Source organism: Pseudorasbora parva, chromosome 17 (assembly GCF_024679245.1).
Source record: "Pseudorasbora parva isolate DD20220531a chromosome 17, ASM2467924v1, whole genome shotgun sequence".
NCBI lineage: Eukaryota > Metazoa > Chordata > Actinopteri > Cypriniformes > Gobionidae > Pseudorasbora > Pseudorasbora parva.
Genome location: NC_090188.1, coordinates 13,076,899 through 13,089,581, shown reverse-complemented (window position 1 = coordinate 13,089,581; position 12,683 = coordinate 13,076,899). Strand labels below are relative to the sequence as shown.

Genomic DNA, 12,683 nt, shown 5'->3' with positions numbered 1-12,683 from the left:
ATTGCATTGTTTTTGCACTAACACATGACATAGGTGCTCTTTTGTACGCTGCGAAATCTAAGAATCACAATGGACACTGAATTAAGTGTAGAATGGATAAAATGGTGTTAATTGTAATCTGCCTTTTTTCATTATGTTGAGTCGCACTGGCAAAAGAGGAACAACTTGCAACTCAACTCGTGTTTTTAGTTGCTTTATTTAGAAAGGCATTCTTTTGTGGTGTGAAACCACAATTTATTTGCATCTAATGGAAAATTAAACACTATCTCTGACAGGCGTTTAGCTTATCATTGTGTAAAATCCTCAGCCTCAAAATGATCCTAGCACCATTAATCAAGCAACTTCCAAGTCAACTCCAATCCATAATGATGGAGCTTAAACAATAATATTCAGTCAACTGAGCTCTCATAGGTAGAGACCAAGAGATTTCCGGTTCGATCCATAAGGTTCCTGTTTGCCCGCATGCAGGCATTGTCTCATAATACAGACATCAGGAATCCTCTCTTTGAAAGCATGTTGGCACAGAACCATCTTTGTAAGTAAGAAAATGTACTGGCTGGTATCTTCATTTCAACTGCAGCACCACCTGAAATAAGACACAATGTCAGCAGAGGTAAGTGTTGGTACCACTACTGTATATTAAAGTGCCCCTTTTATGCTTTATATATTACATGCGCTGTAAGCCAGGGGTTTTCAATTTCAAAAATGGATAAAGTCTACTGGACATTCTAATTTCTAAACGTTTCTCTCCTTTCTTGCCATATGCGTACTTTCCAGAATTGTGTGCCTTTGCTTTGTATCTTTCTAGTAAGTTCCTCACCATAGTCCCCTTTATCTTGCTCACTGGGGTTGTAAAAGGCAGTATTCTTAACACAGTATGTAAGCTGCTTACATACATTTAATGTGAAAGTTGCTTATACAAATAATTTTATCTTCTTCAAGTTTATACATCCAACATTATGTATAGCCAATTTTAAAATATATAGATATAGATATTTAGAAAGGGGTCCCTCATAAAAGGTTCATCATATTTGGGGGTCCTTGGCATAATAAAGTTTGAAAACCCCTGCTGTAAGCGGTAGACCAATCACAATAGACTGAGCCATCTGACCAATCAAAGCAGAGTAGGCTCTCATAAATGCAAAAGAGGTGATGCAATTTATTATTATAATTTTTTAACCTTGAAGAATACATGTAAACCTATTTTAGGAGACATCCAAAACAAAATTAGGAACTTTACAGGGGCGGTTGCATGCAATTTCACTTTTTTAACTTTAGTTAGTGTGTAATGTTGGTGCTTGGACATAAACAGTATCTGCAAAGTTACAGCGCTGAAAGTTCAATGCAAACGGAGATATTGTCTTTTAAAAGTTACAGCAGTTTATTGTCTATAAAAAGGGCCGGTTTGGACTACAACGAGCTTCTTCCTGGTTTGGTGACATCATAAACCCTTGCTATTAACATAAACATATACATAGGTGCACTTTAATAGTCCACATTACCTTATTAGCAGCCTCTAGTGCACTGATGAGAGTTTGCAGCTCCTCTTTGTTCATTTCTATATTCACCGATCTCTGAATTCCATTCTCTTTCAGGTCCAGACTGAGATTTAGCAGAGGGCTGTTTAAAGCTGACAGCTTATCACTGGATAATGCCAGCTAGGAAGGAGAGGGGGGAAGAAGTAAGAAAGCAATATTAGCAAATAGAAAAATCAATAGCTTTCCTTATCACTATGCATAGTATGTATGTGCTTGGTGAACCTTTAACTGCCAGTTAAAGTCCTGCAGCTGTGTGCTAGAGATGGCATTGGTTCTGTCCACCAAAGCATGTCTGATCTCATCAAACCTGGACCGCACACACTGGAGAACAGCCTCAGTTCGTGCTGTGTCCAAATCACTCAGCAGGTCCTGGACCTTGAGACGTGCACAAAATAATCAATCTCACAAATCAATCATATGTTTAGTCGAGCAATAAATCTATTTCGACATTTACACAATTCTATACACAGTTAAATGTTTTCTTGGTCTGTTTCTGAATCTGTCCTACTCTACTCACCTCTTGATCCGAGCAGCCCCTTCCTACAGCAAAGCGGATGAGAGAAGAGAGAGTGTTCATTAACTCCACCCATTCTGTCAGGCTCCACCGTTCACCGTAATCTGTTCGCCTCGGACCACTCCGCCCACACACCCCATCCACCACCCTGTGTATGAGCTTACGTATGAAATAAGGAATTAAAGTTTTAGTATCAAGAATGATGAAGGTACCGCAAGGGGTTTGTGGACCGATATCTAAAAACATCTAGAAATGTATTTGACAAATATACTATATATTTTTTTGTAAATGCGGTTCAAATTTATGAACAAAAGCAAAAAATTCTTAATACTAGCATTAATGTTTGTTAATGTTATTACTTGAAGACAGATACAACATTTAGCAATTATATTTTAGGTTGTCCCTGGTGTTGATAGAACTTGGATGAGTGGATGTGGGTTAGTATTATATACAAACCTTTATTTAAAAACAAACAGTCACACACAAACACAATGAATCCAAGCAGCATACAATGAAAGAGGAAAAAATAAATAAATAGCCCACCCACCAATTTAAGTGGGGTTAATCAAGATACTTTTCAAGTAATTTAGAGAGTTTTAAAGACTGTCCTTTTTTCAGCAGATTTAAGGTATGAAATACAATTTTCTAATAATTTCGAAATGGCACAAAACTCTAGGCTTAGTAAAGGTTGTCCATCTATATGTAGATAGATTTGACATCAGATTTGATTTAAATGTATTAAAACTACCCTTGCGAGAAATACCATTTGCAGTATCATAATAGTATAATCGTTATAAATTTACTTGGGTCTCATTGATTTTCTTTAAAATGTAAAGTGGTTTATAAATAAAATGTATTATTATTATTATTATTATCATTATTATTATCATTATTATTATTATTATTATTATTGAAACCCTGCAAGAAAATGTCACAATCGTCGTTGATTGCAATGACAGATGACTAGCCTAGTTATCGCATGTTTAAACAATAGATAGATAGCATTATATTTTTTTTATAAACGTATGCCAACTGTGTGTTTTCCAAACAAACAAAACAATTCACAAGCCAAAAACTATACCCTGCACTGACCCATGGCTGATCTCTAACTGATGGCAGAAAGTGTGTAACGTTAACTAGTGTCAGAACAGAATCAGTGCAACTATTTGTGCATTTATATAATTTCATAAATAGCATTATAAACACATTATATACTTACTTTAGGGCATTCTTCAGACGGTAATTTGTTAAGCAATTTTATCATTATGCAGTTGTCAGTCGTCTTCCGCAAAGAGTCAATGGTGTCAGCTGATCGAATGTCATGTGACTTCATCTTCTGTCTGTCCAGGATGTTGCGCCGTAAGTTGTTGTATTCTGCTTGTAATAATAATTAATATATTATTAATTAAACAATTTACATACTACTTAAATTTACATGTTAAAGTCTAACGACCTATTTCACCGTTGTCACATATAAACGTTATTGTCAACTTGAACAAACCCGGAACTATTTTTTTAAATAAAATTCCAAATTAAAAGTTCAAAATGGTACGTTTACTGTAAGTTATAGATTTGGAATGAGATTTATTTATTTAAATCAATTCGAACTTATTTAAAATAAAGAAACGCACACAACTGCATACCTACCGCACCCCCACCTCCCTCAAGCAAAAGGACAGGTTTTGTACAGACACATTTTTCACACGGAAAAAGAAAAACGGCCTTAAGATTTAATCATCTAAATATATGTATATTTTACTCAACAACAAAAAAACATTTGAAAACGCTGATAATCAATTACGATCGTATATGTTTTACGTTCAAATAAAAGGGTTTTATTTCTTTAGATTGTCAAAGCATGATAATATCTGGCACACAGGAGAGAAACTTGTGGGTGTTGTAGAGACTAACGACTGGATGACCTGCGCAAGACGGACTCGTGCTATTCTCCGATGCAGGTCACTGTATGCTTATACATATTTGTGACTGGTGGACCGTTAAACATAATATCGGAACAGCTGATGCATGATTTGAGCAGGATTATACTCTGAGATGTGGGCAGTCCATGACTCGACGGTAAGTTTAATGCTATGTTCTGGAATATAACGTTATGTTGGGTCCTTTAAGAATGTAACGTTACATGCATCTTGGGCTATAAAGCAGAAGTAATTATTTTATGATCTTGCACTCTCTTTGACCTGTAACGTTACTCACTCGGCGTCACATGTGTTGTTTTTATATTGTCTGTGGATGTGTTTCCGGGTGTGTAAAACTGAGCTTTTCTTTTCTCATTATTTTAAACCAAAATTTGAAGCATTGCGATGTTTTCACCACGATCTTTTCACGTCTTGTGATTAACACATGTCTCGAGTTGTGTAATTTTACAACAATTGAATGTTTTGTAAACAATATATTACCTTTTTTTAATTTGGCAGAAAAGTTAATTAAGCTCCATTATGACTTTCAAAATATCATGTGATAACATGCCCGCTAGCCTGAGAAATTCTTGAGAAATTCCTCATGTAACTCAGAGGCCTGTGCGAGCTACTATAGTGTTTTTGACATTTTCACATTTTAATATTCTGTTTATCTATATAAAGCGTAACTTAGATTTCATTTCTATGGCCTCTAAATTATCTACATATAGAGAACAATACCATTTCACATTCTGCCCTCTGTTTGGCAGTTCAAGTTGTTGTGGTACATAACATTTTAACGTTACAAGGTTCATTAGCTAACATTAGTTAACTGCTTTAGTTAACATTAACTGCACTTATAAAGCATTTATTGATCTTTTTTAATGTTAATTTCAATATTTACTAATTAATTATTAAAATCTATTATTAAAAGGTGTTTTTTTTTCATGGTCAGTTCATGTTAACTAATGCATTATTAACTAATGTTAACTAATACAATTACTTGACTGGCTTGTCCATACATAATATATTTATGTATGAATTTATTGCCTCTCTTAGCAGCAATGTTATTTGTACATCTCTCAATCATCATTGTACTGCATTGCATTATATGTCCCACATTATGGAAGTCATACAAGATATTACATTTGGATCTCACAGCACCACAACTTAATTTGCTGACATATTTTTGTATTTGCAGTAAATTTGTTCAATTTCTGTATAGGCGACAAAACTTTTGTATTGCCAGAATTGGACCTTTCTGTCTTGATTAAATGATAAATATTTTTTCTATGAAAATTATTTATTTCAGTGCATTAAACATCATTTGGGAGGGTTTTAGCTTTTCATATGAGCTATTTCTAACACCAATTAATTAATTAAAAGTCAGGTTAATATCAGGTATTTCTAGAAAATAGATAAGCGACAAGACTTTTGTCAGGGACTGTACAGTATGTAAATAGTCTCATATGATGTAGTTAAACCTCACAAATTTACATTACATGCTATAATTTACATTACATGCTAAATTTAATAAACATTTCTGACACCAAATTGCATATTTTTGCAAGTTTGTGGCCTTGAATGAAATGTAGGTGTTTTTTTTTCCTTCTTGAGAATAAGCTAGGGTGACCAAGTGTCCTGTTTTCCCAGAACATGTCCTGTTTTCCCATTACCTGTCCTGTTTTCAAGCCCTGTACTAGCTGTTTTTTATAGAGTGATGAAAATGTCCTGGTTTTTAGCATTGTTTTCCATTGGGTCAATAAATTGGCCGGCACCCGAGTAAGGCCTATCATTTAGCAGCACCACTCTTAGTCGTTTTAGGACGGTGCATTTTTCAAGCTTCCTAATTCAGATCATGTTACTCTTGGAGTATGTCCAAAACCATTACTACTTCCTCTTTCCATTTCATTATAGAGAAGTATGAGGTTAACTTGAAAATGACATATCTATTGGCAGAACTTCTGCATTTCAACCAAGTTAAGCCTGTCCAACTGGTTTCATGCTTTCAAAAAGAGAAGACATAGCAGATTGCAAGGAGTATACTCTACAGATTTATAGTAATTTATGTTTGCATTTGTGTATTCAGGACGAGGGCTGTATATAGTGCAGACAGGGACCTCACCATTTTGTCTTGCTGCTGTCGTCCTCATGGAGCGGCTCCACTGGTTTCGACATGGATGTCTGCAGCTGATATCCACAGACAGGAGGAGGGGCTGGTACTCTCCTCCTTCATCACTGCCACCTAAGAACAGTCTGGACACTCAAGACCCCCTGGTTCAGCGGCTCAGTGGCAAGAGAAGAGTGGTGGTATCGCAATGTGGTCCACAGCATGCAGAGTACCACAGCTTCTCCAAGGGCTTTCAAGACAACAGCATCCGGACCACCAAGTATACCATCATCAGTTTCATACCCATGAATCTGTTTCAGCAGTTTCACAGGTCAGATGCTGAGCTGGATATATCAAGTCTAAATGATTTAATGGTGTGTTTGTATTGAGATGTTTTTGTGTTTTTGCAATAGAGCGGCAAATCTGTACTTTCTGTTCCTGGTGTTGCTGAATTGGGTCCCAGTGGTGGAAGCATTTCAGAAGGAGATTACCATGATTCCCCTAGCTGTGGTGCTCACCGTCATTGCCTTCAAGGATGCCATGGAGGATTACAGACGTTACCGCTACGACAAGAAAATAAACAACACACTGACGCATGTCTACAGCAGGTCAGTATGTGTTTGACCCTGTGTGGTGTTGCCAGTGTTTCTGTTATGTGTTTTTGTTTTTTTGTGGGGGGGGGATACACATTCCTAGAATACACATCGTGACTTTTACGGGTACTCTGGGTTCGGGCAAAATTTCCGAGCCCTGAGCCCTCCCCGGACAGCACGCCAAATTCGCATAATCTTTACTCTATTTAATTGGTGTAAGTGTGAACTCGTGAATTGCAATGTTTGGAAATGAAAACTGATATTTACTACTGACACACTACAACAAAATATTTTAAAACTGGCTTAATTTTTTTTGGTGAAAATGCTAACGTACCTAAGACTTTTGCATAGTACTGTGTTATAAATATGAAATTATGGCCCCTTTAATCCTATGGTTAATTTGTGCCTGCTCCTTGGACCTCTGCTTTGTTCTGCATCTTGTGACAGTGGCGTATTAAAGAGGGATCATATCATGTGGAACACATTTTTTCTTCATCTTTTGAGATAAAGGACTTTATTCATCATACTGTGAAAACACTAAGTTTCATCCCTAATTTTCTTCACCAGCCTTAAATATATTTTGTTTTGTTTTTTTAAGCCAAGCTGTATAATGGCTTGCACTAAAATATTTAAAAGAAAATTAACAACAGAAACAAATACACAGTGCAGACTATCCAGTTTTTAGAAACCTGACCCACCAAATAACATTCAGGTAATACAAGAAAAAGCAGGAAGCTGCCCCGGTGTAGCAACAGACTCTCTGAATATCCTTCAGAAGATCCCAGTGTTAGAAATCAATTGAGCTATAACGTTTAGATAGTTATAGCACATTTAGATAGTTATAGCTTAGAATAGTTATAGGCATCGGAACCATTGAATATGGGTATGGCAAGACCAATGATATTGGACCCCCTCACTTTTATCGTCTCTAATTCAGCACATGTCTATTTAACTACCCCTAACCGAGAAACACTTCTTATTAAACATGTTAGATGCTTTATTTCCACTTTTCTAATACGTTATCCATTTTTTTTTTAAATAATTGCCTTTCCGATCTGATATGTGATGGGAAATGGGAGTAGAAAAGGTGTTGTAAAAGGCGGATTCGAACCTCTGATCGATTTGCATCAACTCGATGACATGCGTCTTTCCCCTACACCATAGCCACAGTAAACAACTCAGTGATTTCCATAATTTTGTCCGGCCCAATCAATCATTTAACTGCGGTATATTTGTATTTTATTTATATTTGTATTTAAATGACATCTAACGTTAATCCAGTAAAAAAAAAAAAAAAAATTGAGAGAGAGGACCCACCCACTTTTTATTTGCTTCCGAGTCCAAAGTCCATGTTTTAGCCTAACTGCTTAAAGTCCAGAAACACCAAAGAACAATTAGCACAAAAAAAATTTAAACAGCGGTGATGAAAGCCAATTGTGGTGTCTGCTCCCAGTACCTGTCTCTTGGCCAAAAACACACCATAAAAAAGGACTACAGCCAGCGGTCAACTAGCATGTACATTCTGCACGTGTGTAAGAGGAATAACTCTCCATACCAGCAGGTGGCATTAGTCTGTATTCATCGTTCATCATCTCTTTACGGCCGATATGTGCCCTGTTTGCACTCTTTTGCACTCCCAAAAGGTTTTGGGTGCCATTTGGGACAGGGCCTGAAAACAGACTTCTGTATGTGCCCTTCTTGACTTTGTCATTGGCTTCACATTTGATTTTCTGGTTCGCTAAGCTAAACAGCCTATCGAAGGGATCTCTCTCACCGACAGCTCTGATGCCGAATCAACATACTCAGTTGGCTGAAAAGATGATGGCCTGACATTGCCTGGTGACTGTCAGCTTGGTGTCACAGCCTTTAAATTGTTTAATAGGAAGTAAAAATTACTTATTTTTTACCAGAAAAGTTGGAACTCCCCACTATTATCATTCATCATTCAAATGTTTTCACAGATTCACTATTAAAACACTGTTCCTCTCAGATGAGGAGCACATTTCCAAGAAATAACATTGCATAATTCCTATATTGTGCAAAACTTCCTTCTAGACTATCAAGGACTTTAACCAGTAGAATTAATTATTCTCTATTGTTCTTTCCTCTTATGTCTTCTATGTAAATAAATTAGCTAATAAACGGTCTTTTTCTAAAACAATGCTTCAGTATTTCCTTGAAGAGATATTTTGATGAGCTCTTATGTCTTGATGTGAAACTTCAAATGTAGTTGTGAAAGTCTGTGATGTCACAGTTAAGCCCCTCCCACCCCCTGAAACATCTGACACAGGACACCTTGCTTTCCTTCTCTCAATGTTTGACTATGGCAACTATAAACATATCTACAACATGCAATTAAAAATAGACTTGAAAATAATGGTTGTAACTGTATACAGTCTTTATAGTAATAATAATAATAACAATCTGGGCTCAAAAGTCCAAGGCTCAGGATGATAGATAATGTAGCTTGTGTTCACTGTCTGAGATAAACGTCACACTGCAAACTTGTCGCTTATTTACCAGCCCTCGGTTTTGTCGGTCTAAAAATTGCCTCTGAGTCATAAAAAGCTCTACGTAAGGTTTGTTTATGATGCCTGGGAGTGTTTCCTGGATAAGGAGCGCCCCGGTCTATATGTTATAGATCATTACAGGTCTCTGAACCACACACACTACTCTTAAGACAAAGGTTTTAAAGGGCACTTCTCACTTCTTAGGTGTCAGGTGTTGCACATGTTAAACTTGGCTTGGACAGAATCATAAGCATGAATTTGACAAGTGATGGTGAGACCTGTTGAACATGGTGGGGATAGAGAAACTGCCTGAATTGGCTGGACCATTCTTACAGACCATGTTCTCGGAGCAAAGGAGTACAGCTACCATGATTCAGCCATTGGACCTAGATCAAGGTGGCATGGTAAAAGATCTGACCAAAACTAGAAGGCTTGTCAAGGCAAGTTGGACTGAAGATGAAGAGGCAAAGGAATTACAGCAGTCGTACAGCAAGAATAAGGTCCGGACGACTAAGTACACCTTCCTGTCCTTCATCCCCAAGAATCTTTTCGAGCAACTTCATCGTTTTGCCAATGTATACTTCGTCTTCTTGGGTGCATTGAACTTTGTGCCGATTGTAAATGCTTTCCAGCCAGAGATCTCTATCATTCCTATTGTCTTCGTGATGTCCATAACTGCTGTTAAAGACCTTTGGGAGGACCAGCGACGGAGGAAGTCTGACCAAAAGGTCAATAACCGCTTATGTGATGTGTATGACAGGTAAAAGCATGAAACATTCTGAACGACAGAATTAAAAAGATACATGTAATGTATCACTATCTATAGCTGTTAAGGTACATTGGTTTGTACTTTAACCTATTTGGTTAGGCAGCTCATATCTGTTGTATATTATTAAGTATATGTATATATATATATATATATATATATATAGATATATATAGATATATAGATAGATATATAGATATATAGATATATAGATAGATAGATAGATAGATAGATAGATAGATAGATAGATAGATATATAAAATATTCATTTTTGTTTTCAACAGCATGTTTACCATGTAGTAAGGTATTATTTAACCTAGCTGTGACTTAAACCAGATATTTCATTTTTGACAGTTTCTTGATCCTTATAACACTGCTGATCTGAGGTGTGGCTTATTTCTTTTGTTGTCAAATGCTACAAACTTTGTTTTCACCAAATATAGCCATCTAGATTTGCATGTTTAAGTGTCCCAGCTACAAGGTTTATTCAAATTTGTATTGTTAAAACCGCTAAACTTCAGTCACTGTGCTTAGGCTTCATGACATTTTCCAACCTGTCTCCTGTGCTGTAACCCATGTACGTCTTTTTTATTTTTTATTAGTGCAGCTTTTAGTTAATGGTTAGCTTGACATATAGTTATATTGAACTCTGTATGTCTTTTGTAATTAAGCGAATATCTCATGATTAGAGCTTTATTGTTTTACCTTTGATTCATATTTTGAACTTTCCATGAAAACAGCTCATGGATTGAATTCTCAAAATCACAATATGACCTTGAAAAGAACAAAATAGATCAGGCAAAAGCTTAGAAATACCTTTGATTTCATTTCCTTTGGATTAAGGGTTAATACTATATACACTATACTATTAAACATTATACATTAATGTTGCTCCTGTACACAGTTGCCAATCATAGACAGTTGACTTTACACTAGTGTTTATATTTTGTCTTCTTGCACTAATCTCCTGATAAATATTGTACCAAAGTATTGTGTTATGTGGCTTTTGGTTCTACAGTAGCTAAGCCTACTAATGCTGCTCAGTTTTTAAAAAAAGCGTCCCATGTGATTGTTTTGCCGCAGGGGGTCATATTAGATTTTCTGTTATGGTGCTGTTGCCGTGGGAGACAATGAAGCGCAGCATTTACTTGATTAGTATGGCATTGAGGCTGGTGTGTTTAGTTTAGTAGGCATAAAGCTGTAATGTTATAGTTTTGGGCTTAAATAATTTGACACAGAAATAATTGGAAATGCATATATAGCCCGTATGTTTTCTCATGCTGCAGGTATATATTGAATGTTTTGGTGTAGTTTTGATTCACAATGGTTTTGCAGATAATCAGCAATATTAACCAGCAAGACTTTTCAGGGTCATCAATACAGAGAGGGCTGTTTTGACTACACTCTAAAAAATTCTGAGTAAAAAACAACCCAATGTTGGGTCAAATATGGACTAACCCAGCAGTTGGTTTGTCTTAAGCAAACATTTAACCCAACCACAGGATTAAAACTACCCAATCACTGGGTTAAAACAACACAATTGCTGGGTTAGTCCATATTTGACTCAACATTGGGTTAAAACAACCCAGCATTTTTAGAGTGTAATAATAAAAACATTTTACATGGCTTTTTTGGAATACTGTATTCTGATCTGCAGATTTTTTGCTCTAAACTGTATATTTGCATTTGTTATTTCTGGAAACCAATTTCCTACATAACTATTAGTTTATTTTCTGTCTTGCTCATCTTGTATAAAGAAATAATTTCAACGTTTGAAATTAGCAGAGTAATGTAATGTTCAGTCAGCCATTCATTATCGCAAAATATATACTGTACAGGGTGTACTGGGTTTTATTATATGAAAATACATTTTAAGCTTATTAACTTTACATTACAAATATATATATATATATAGAGAGAGAGAGAGAGAGAGAGAGAGAGAGAGAGAGAGAGAGAGAGAGAGAGAGAGAGAGAGAGAGAGAGAAAGAGAGAAAGAGAGAGAGAGAGAGAGAGAGAGAGAGAGAGAGAGAGAGAGAGAGAGAATATAATTACACTATTTTGCCACAACATTTTTGGGACATCTCCTTTACATGCACATGAACTTTAATGACATCCCATTCTTAATCCATAGGGCGTAGGGTTTAAAATGGTGTTAGCCCACCCTTTGCAGCTATAACGGCTTCAACTCTTCTGAGACGGTTTAGGAGTGCATTTATGAAAATTTTTGACCATTTTTGTGAGGTCAGGTATGACAACCCCACACCATAACCCCCCACCCCCACCAAACTTTACACTTGGCACAATGCTGTCAGGCAAGTACCGTTCTCTTGGCAACCGCCAACCTAATGTGACTAACCAGAATAATCAAGGTTTTTCGTATATTTTTTTATGCAACGTGGCAAACAAGTTACCAGTAGGTTCAGTAGATTCTCAGAAAACAAATGAGACCCAGCATTCATGATATGCACGCTCTTAAGGCTGTGCAATTGGGCAATTAGTTGAATTAGTTGAAAGGGGTGTGTTCAAAAAAATAGCAGTGTGGCATTCAATCACTGAAGTCATCAATTTTGTGAAGAAACAGGTGTGAATCAGGTGGCCCCTATTTAAGGATGAAGCCAACACTTGTTGAACATGCATTTGAAAGCTGAGGAAAATGGGTCGTTCAAGACATTGTTCAGAAGAACAGCATACTTTGATTAAAAAGTTGATTAGAGAGGGGAAAACCTATAAAGAGGT

The 12,683-nt window shown here is 36.4% G+C and overlaps 2 protein-coding genes across 2 annotated transcripts in view; one reads left to right on the top strand and one right to left on the bottom strand.

The window, feature by feature from the left end:
- Window positions 1–177: 177 nt before the first annotated feature.
- commd8 (COMM domain containing 8) lies at window positions 178–3,410 on the bottom strand. The gene is made up of 5 exons (XM_067422470.1): window positions 3,272–3,410; window positions 2,056–2,211; window positions 1,761–1,913; window positions 1,503–1,658; window positions 178–586 (listed from the first exon to the last, which is right to left on the bottom strand). Exons 1-5 carry the CDS (start codon window positions 3,383–3,385, stop codon window positions 566–568), a joined length of 600 nt encoding a protein of 199 aa, XP_067278571.1. The 5' UTR covers window positions 3,386–3,410; the 3' UTR covers window positions 178–565.
- Window positions 3,386–12,683, top strand: part of atp10d (ATPase phospholipid transporting 10D) — a 30,185-nt gene continuing 20,887 nt past the window's right edge. The window contains exons 1-4 of the mRNA XM_067422465.1: window positions 3,386–3,411; window positions 3,900–4,128; window positions 6,058–6,409; window positions 6,492–6,686. Of these exons, the coding sequence (XP_067278566.1) occupies window positions 6,120–6,409; window positions 6,492–6,686 (485 nt within the window). The 5' untranslated portion in view covers window positions 3,386–3,411; window positions 3,900–4,128; window positions 6,058–6,119. The remainder of the gene's footprint in view (window positions 3,412–3,899; window positions 4,129–6,057; window positions 6,410–6,491; window positions 6,687–12,683) is intronic.

Bases quoted from the DNA above. Each gene is read 5' to 3' on its own strand.
- commd8 (XM_067422470.1), bottom strand. From the start codon at position 3,385: ATGAAGTCACATGACATTCGATCAGCTGACACCATTGACTCTTTGCGG. The intron at 1,659-1,760 runs GTTCACCAAGCA...TCTCCTTCCTAG, and splicing joins ACTTTAACTGGCAGTTAAAG to CTGGCATTATCCAGTGATAA. The intron at 587-1,502 runs GTAATGTGGACT...GTCTTATTTCAG, and splicing joins CACTAGAGGCTGCTAATAAG to GTGGTGCTGCAGTTGAAATG.